The 7,432-nt window shown below is 48.3% G+C and overlaps 1 protein-coding gene across 1 annotated transcript; it reads left to right on the plus strand.

Moving 5' to 3' along the window:
• The first annotated feature begins 1,447 nt into the window (after nucleotides 1–1,447).
• Nucleotides 1,448–6,964, plus strand: LOC141975485 (protein mono-ADP-ribosyltransferase TIPARP-like). Its single transcript, XM_074935873.1, has 5 exons — nucleotides 1,448–1,753; nucleotides 2,196–2,367; nucleotides 4,746–4,933; nucleotides 5,021–5,290; nucleotides 6,520–6,964. The coding sequence occupies exons 1-5, from the start codon at nucleotides 1,470–1,472 to the stop codon at nucleotides 6,962–6,964; spliced, it is 1,359 nt and encodes a 452-aa protein (XP_074791974.1). The 5' UTR covers nucleotides 1,448–1,469.
• The last annotated feature ends 468 nt before the right edge of the window (nucleotides 6,965–7,432 follow it).

Consider the following 7,432-nt stretch of genomic DNA (forward strand, 5'->3'; position numbering starts at 1 on the left):
TGAGACACAGGGCTGGTCTACACCCAGCTGTACAAACTGGGTTGACAAGTGTCCCTGGCCTGGGGACGAGCATGGAATGCCAGGGCTGACTGTTCAACTGCCATGAGGGTTTAACGCCTGGTTTATTCCAGAGGCAGAGATAGGAGGGGGCTGAGCCCTGGGTTGGTCAGCGTGTAACTCTCCCAAACCAGCTCGCCCCAGGAGTTAGTGAGGAGGATCAAAGAATCTCAGAGAGGGACTGGAGACCGACTAAATTAACTTCTCCCACCCCCACTGCCCTGGACTGAATTTCCCACTTACCCTCAGAAACATGGGGGTGGGGGTGGGGATGGGGATAGGGGATGTCAGGCCAGGGTAGAGCTTGGATCCCACTGCGATAGGTAAAGCTCAGGAGAGGATGATCCCATGAGAAGAGCAGTGTTTGTTTGTAGGGCACGAAGCCCTGGGAAGGGGCTCTGTAACAGGTGTATGGGTGTTGAGGACTAGGATCCAGATTCTGGTCCCCACCCTAACCACTGTATGCCCTTAAGGCTGTGTATAGGGGCTGTGATGGACGAGGGAGCATTCTCCTAGTGCAGGCTCTGGTGTAGGGGCTGTGCTGGAAGTGGGAGGGGTGGGAGGATTCTGGGCTCCAGGATTGTTGGGGTAAATGATAGCAGCTGCTAGGATTCCTCTACTTTGTGCTGAGGGCCATTCCATTCCCTATAACTATGCTTTCTGTAAACAACACCTCTCCGGAGGCACAGCCCGGAATCTAGACCTAGGGATCCGGAAACAGAGCAGCTTCATGCCTCCAGGAGTTGGATTCCTGCAAAAGTCTGGAATCCACTTCCCCCTAGAGAAAGTGAGAAGAAGAAACTAGAGACAGACACTACACATAAATCTGAACAGGAACCTCGAGGTGGCGGGAAAGTCTAGAGAGAGCAAGTACAAGAGACTCAGAGGAGTATCTTACTCCCCTTTACTGCACCAGCTGCTGGTTTTATTCTGACAGGAGATGATGGCTATCTGAGGAAGGGCAAGGAGGGGATAGCCCTGAGACTCACATAGTAGGAAAGGTTTGTCATTGGGGAGAAAGTCCTGGGGACATGGGCTACAGCTGGGGAGGGCAGAAAATGCAAAAGACAAATGCCCAGTTATTGGGGGATCTGCCCCAGATCCTCAAAGTTATTTACGTGCCTAAGTCCCATTGATTTCAATGGCAGTTGATTTCAATGGCATCTAAATACCTTTGAAGACGAGGTCCAATGTGCCTGCATTGAGAAGCACTAAAGAAAGTTGTCCTGTGTAGGAAGCTCTGCATTCAGGGCAGTTTCCTGCCTCACTACATTTCCCCATTTTTCTCCCAGGAGTTGGGTTCCTCCAAAGAACTGAACTTCTCTTTACATCTCCACTTCCCTTAAGATCTCAGAGCTTCTTCAGCCAGTGGGAAACCAGTTCCTAAGAACACAAACAGCATTGTCTTCTCAATGGATTTACAGAATAAGAGGAAATCTCCAGAGCACCTAGCCAGTGAAGATGGGGCCCAGCTCCATATCCATCAGGCAGACGGGATCAGAATTTGTGACCACTTCCTCCTAGGAAACTGTCCTGAAGGAGCTGGCTGCCCACTCCACCACACTCGCTATCCCTACCACTGGCAGTTTAGGCGGAGTGACAACAAAGCCTGGCAGAGTTTGAGTGACTCAGCTCAGCGGCACCTGGAAAATCTTTACTGCAATGTTAACAAAAGTCATGCTAATTTTTTGGACAAGTAAGTGATGGAAAAATTCCAGCCCCAGCATTTCCCAGCAGGAGATGCTATAAAGAACAGCACAAGAGAACTAACTGCAGTGAGGTCACTTCAGCACAGGTCCTAGCCTTGTACAGTAGGAGACAAGGAAAGCAATGGGGCAGATGTTCTAGTTGTCTTCCCTTACTGGAGGAACTCTAGGGAATGGCGAAGGGGCTCCAGCCGTGGCGAGCTCCCTCCCAGCTATGCTCCAGTATAGCCACTCTCAGCTGGAGGTGCCGAACAGAATGGTAGCACTGGCTGTGAGGAGTACATAGTTTCTCCAGTCCCAGTCTCTCCCAGTGGAGGGCATTATAGGGGATGGTGGAGGAGTACTGCCTTAGGGAGATCACCGCTACTGCAGGCTCACTCTCCCAGCGGTACACATGCTTGTAACTATTTATTTATTTATTTTTCCTCATAGCAATAATTCTTCTGGGAAACTTGCCCTGACTTCCTTGGAAGTGATAACCTCTGAGACCTATGACAAAGCGAGGCGTCTTTCCAACACCTGCGATCCACAGCAGAACCCCCATTTCCCCACACAGTGGGCAGTGTTTTGGAAAAATGGTGATAAATGGATAAAATACAAGGAGGTGAGGGAAAGAGGATGAGGCCTCACGGTATGATGTTCTGGCTAGTGTCTTTCATGTGAGCTGTCTCTTCAAATAATGCTTCACTGTGATAAATGCAATTACACAGGGTCAGTGAGGGGGGTAACTGCAGAAAGGCTCGTGCAGCCACCAGGAGCTGCAGGAGAGAAAACTGTTGTGTTGACTCTAATGTGAGACTGAAGAGGCCAAGAGTTCGTAGCATACACATAGAGAAGTTAGATAAAAGCATAAATACTCTTGCTGGAAGGTTGCAATCAAACACTACTTTATTTTTTAGAATTCAGAATGATAACAAAAAATAACCCCAGACAGAGAGACACAAAGCTGTCCTTCTACAGACTGGCTGCTGCTAGACCCAGACTGCATGCACCCCTACAAAGCCCCATAGCCAGGGGCTGGGCAGACATTGCCTTCAGTTCCCCTCCCCTCCTTTGGTAGATCAAAGGGCTGCCCAAGCAGACCCTGCCTCTTCAGTGGGGGGTGGGAGGATGGGCAGGAAAGCCAGGACCCAGGCGGCCACTTCCTTCTCCTTCCCTTTACCCTTCAGCAGCTGTAACAGTTGTAGAGTGCTTATCCCATGTGTCCCACTTACACCTGGACTAGCACGTAAATGGTGCAAAGGTGGGCTGTTCCCAGCCTCTGCTACCCCCACAGCTGCTGCTTATCAATCTCTGGGAGTGCCTGCTTGCCTCCTCCCTCTCTTCTTGCTGAGTATCAGGGGGAGGAGTCCTGGTCCTGACCTTATTAATGCAGGATATTGAGGGTAAGGAGTGCTTGATGCTGTCCTCTCCTACCTCCTGCTGTTGTTTTGGGGGAAGAAGAAAGGGGCTGGTACAGGCACCTCCTTCTCCAGAGCTGCCAAGGAGTTTCTCACTGTGGACTCTTCCTGAGGGATTCCTAAGGGGGCTCTTTCTCAGAGTCCAGGGACTGGGTTTACGTTAGCTAGTGGAGGAGAGCTTCCAGAAGCCCCTAAATCTTCCCTCCCACAATTACTTTTAAATCATATTTATATTGGGTATTTCTAACTATGGCCTCACTCTTTTCAAAGCAAGGTTCAGGGGTACAACAACCCTCTCACTGTAGAGAGGGTGACTGGAAGCGTTGACGGCAGACAGAAGAGAGCAGTGGGCTGAGAACTAAGGCTTGTGGGATTCTGGGCACAAGGGGCCATGGCACAAAGGGGTAGCTGTCATCAGTGAGAGAGCAAGAGCACAGCTCCATGGATAGGAGTGGAACCATGACAGGAGGGAACCAGAGATGTCTGCATAGCTATGAGCACTGTTCAGGAGAATACAGCTCTACAATGTTAAATGTTGCTCTGACAATACGGCTGATGAAAGCATACGCAGCAGAAATTAGGGTGTTTTGGAGGGTGGGTAGGTTTTTTTGCTGCCTAGAGAGGAGTTGCTCTTCTGCTCTAGCCAGAGGGAAACCCAGATAAAAAACAGGCAAAGATGTTCTTGAGTAAGGCCATGTCTACACTACAGAGCTTACAGCTGCACAGCTGTACCATTGCAACTGTGCTGCTGTAAGGTCTCTTGTGTAGCTGCTCTGTGCCAATAGGCGAGAGCTTTCCCGTCAACAAAATTAAACCATCCCCAACGAGTGGGGGGTAGCTATGCTGGCGAAACTTATATCGCTCGGGGGATGCTTTTTTCACACCCCTGAGTGACATAAGTTTTGCCAATATAAATTGTAGTGTAGACATGGCTGAAGAGATGGTTGGAGAGATGAGTGCAGATTTCTTCAGCAGTTTGCTGAGAAAGGGAAGGTTAGAGACAGGGCAGAGGTTGGAGTGTGAGGGCCAAGAGAGTGTTGTGTAAGTCTTGGTCTATGCCTAAAACGTAGGTTGACCTAGTTACATCACCCAGGAGGTGTTAAAAATACACCCCCCTGAGAGACTTAGTGAAGCCAGCCTAAGCCCTGGTGTAGACACCAGTAGGTTGACAGACCAATTCTGCTGTCAAGGTGGTGGATTTACTACAGTGACAGAAAACCCATTCTTTGCTATAACAAGTGTCTACACTGCAGAGGGGTTACTGCAGCCCTTGTAGTGCAGACATACCCTAAGAAGGGGATGGATGAAGACAGATTTGAAAGTGTTGGGGAAATTAGCAAAAGCAAAGGAATGATGATAATAGGAGAGAGCCATGACTAAAGGAGAAGCAAGTGGGTGAAGAGAGACTGAGCATCCATATGCAGAATGACTGCCCTCAAGCACCCAGAAAGCGTGGGGTGGCATTTGTCCAATGAAAGGCTAGAGTGCTATTGAGGGAGCATTGTGGAGGCACACCTGATTTTTTCCTTTATCCTGTTTATCCTAACATCATATCTCCACCTCTTATTCTCTCTGTGCTCAGCCCATCTGCAGTGATCTCCTCTCTGCCTTTGAGGAGGACAAGGAATTCCACAACTTCGAGCTCTGGGGCAAGCACTACAGAGTGGATTTGAAGAGGTTTGTGCAACATAACGTGGAACGGGGATACGTTCGCCACATCCAGCGCCGGCCTTCCTACCGATCACTCCTCGATATGATGCCATACCTGCAGTACGTGACTCTACTGGCAACAATGTTCCTACAGGCATTTCAACAGCATGTGGGAAAATAAATGTTCCTCTCTCGTTATCTCCTTAGGATGATCCCAAGTAAAGCCAGTATACCCTCCTGTCCTACTCCTGACATCCCTGGGGAAGATCCCATGGATGGTTACTATGGTCCATACCCCGCTGCTTGGATTCCACAGCCATCTGTTGATCAGGCTTTCCTGCAAATGGAGGTGATGCCATCAGAAGCTGCATACCGCTCAACTTGTGTTCTCTTCCACCAGTCTCTTCCAGAGGATGAGGTCCTGGTGCTGGCAATTTATAGGATCCGGAACGAAGATCTCTGGCAAAGATATACCAAGTAAAAAGAGAAGTGGATGTTGTTAGAGACAACAACCTCGGAGTGTGAATTGCAGTGCTAGTGCTCAGGATTAAGCATCCCACCATCCTCAGAGGCTGGAAATATGAATGTGGAGCTATAGGGTGTGGCTCCTACACACAGAGGCAGGGACTGTGAATGCCAATGCCAGCAAAGGATAGGAGTGTGAATCCCAGTGCTAGTGCCACAAAACCCATTGTGTTAATAGAGAGTTCCAGCCTCCTAGATACTTACGTGGTCCCCATCATCACAGTATTTGAGCACCTCACTATTTTTAATGTATTGACCCTCACAACATCCCTGTGAGGCAGCCAAGTGCTATTATTCACATTTTATAGATGTGGAACTGAGGCCCTGATCCACAAAGATATTTAGGTTTCTTAGCTTCCACTGATTTCAGTGGAAGTTAGGGGCCTAAATACCTTTGTGGATCTTGGCCTAAACCATTTCCCCAACATCATACAGGAAGTATGTGGCTGAGCAAGTCCAGTCTGACACTAGCACCGTAAGCACTGGATCATCTTTCTTTCCTTGTGAATAGGAATACTGTTGTCAGTCCTCTAGTCTTTGGTTCCTGCTATGCTCAGAGACTGACAGCAAAAATCTTACTACTATTGCCCTGAACTGTGGGTCCCAGTGCACTAAAGCAAACATATTTGTTCGTTAATAGGTACTTCCTTGTGCATTGGTTGGTTGCTTCATCTACACCAGAGTGTGCTTATCTGTGCACTGGGTGAATCCTAGTGCCTTGTTGTAGGTACAAATGTGCATATTGATTTGGTGAGTGAACAGTTGTGCATTATGGGGTGGTGCACTCATCTATGAGTGTGTATTGTTGCATGTATCCATCCATGATGGCTTAATTAGCGTGTTAAGGCATGGATTTTGTGGGTAGATGTTTATTTGAGCACTTCTGAGCTCTCAGGTTTCAGAGTGGTAGCCGTGTTAGTCTGTATCAGCAAAAACAACGAGGAGAACTTGAGGCACCTTAGACTAACAAATTTATTTGGACATAAGCTTCTGTGGGAGAGCAAGAGACTGAACCCTAGCTCCCTGGAATTCAAGACTGTGCTACTTATCTTTTGCATAAGTAAGAGTTGAAGTATGGGTGGGAGGGATTACTCTTCCTGGTCTCCCTGTGAACCTTCAGCATCATCCTGTCAGGGCAGAGACTCTAACCTTCTTCTGTTTCTTCTTTGCTCCCAATTCAGCCGGAAAAAATTCATGACTTGGGGAAGAACAAAGCTTGAGAAACAACATCTGGAGAAGCACCTCTTCTTTGGAACCTCAGCCAGAAATGTGGAGCCCATTTGCAAAACAAACTTCAGCCAGTTCCTCCCGGAACAGCACAGCCCTATCTTTGGCCAGGGCATTTATTTCTCATTGAGAGCAGATTACTCAAACAGATACTCCCGTGCAAAGAAAGGTGGGATGCGCTACATGTTCCTGGCCAAGGTTTTGGTGGGCAAGACTGTGGCTGGGAGAGCACATTACCGCCGGCCCCCAGAACAGAAGCCTGGTGGGCAACTCTATGACTCGTGTGTCAATAGTGTGAGCAAGCCCCAGGTGTACGTGGCCTTTGACAACTTCCAGTGCTACCCCTACTTTCTTATCCACTACAAGCTCCTCTCTGACCCTGTGGTGCTGTACAGCTGATGACACAAGGAAGAGGGGCTTTTCTGCTCTCTCTGAATCATCCACATAATGACTTCTACCATCAGAGCATGAAGAGGGTTGGTTTTAGCCCTTCACATTCCTTTGACCTATGCTCCTTGTAAAGGATTCTACAAACTGTTCCTGGGCATACAGAGAGTGCTGGCTGCAAGTACATGTAGGCTGGGATTTTGAAAGGTGCCTAAAGGAATTAGACACCCAACTCCGATTGAATTAGAATGGAAATTTGGCACCTGACTCCCATTCAAATTCACTGAGAGTTGTATACCCCACTCCTAGAGTGGGATTTTCAGAGGAGCCCTTAATCCTTTCAATATATGGAAAAACATACCCCACTAATTTCCACAGCATTCCTCTACCATCTCCTTGTATTCTCATTGATGATCCCCTCTATTCTTTCCCACAATCCACATTTACCCACCTCTGACTTTACCCTGGTCACCTCCAATT

The sequence above is a fragment of the Natator depressus genome, chromosome 1, assembly GCF_965152275.1.
Source record: "Natator depressus isolate rNatDep1 chromosome 1, rNatDep2.hap1, whole genome shotgun sequence".
Taxonomy (NCBI): domain Eukaryota; kingdom Metazoa; phylum Chordata; order Testudines; family Cheloniidae; genus Natator; species Natator depressus.

Bases quoted from the DNA above. Each gene is read 5' to 3' on its own strand.
- LOC141975485 (XM_074935873.1), top strand. From the start codon at position 1,470: ATGGATTTACAGAATAAGAGGAAATCTCCAGAGCACCTAGCCAGTGAA. The intron at 2,368-4,745 runs GTGAGGGAAAGA...CTCTGTGCTCAG, and splicing joins AATGGATAAAATACAAGGAG to CCCATCTGCAGTGATCTCCT. The intron at 5,291-6,519 runs GTAAAAAGAGAA...CTCCCAATTCAG, and splicing joins CTCTGGCAAAGATATACCAA to CCGGAAAAAATTCATGACTT.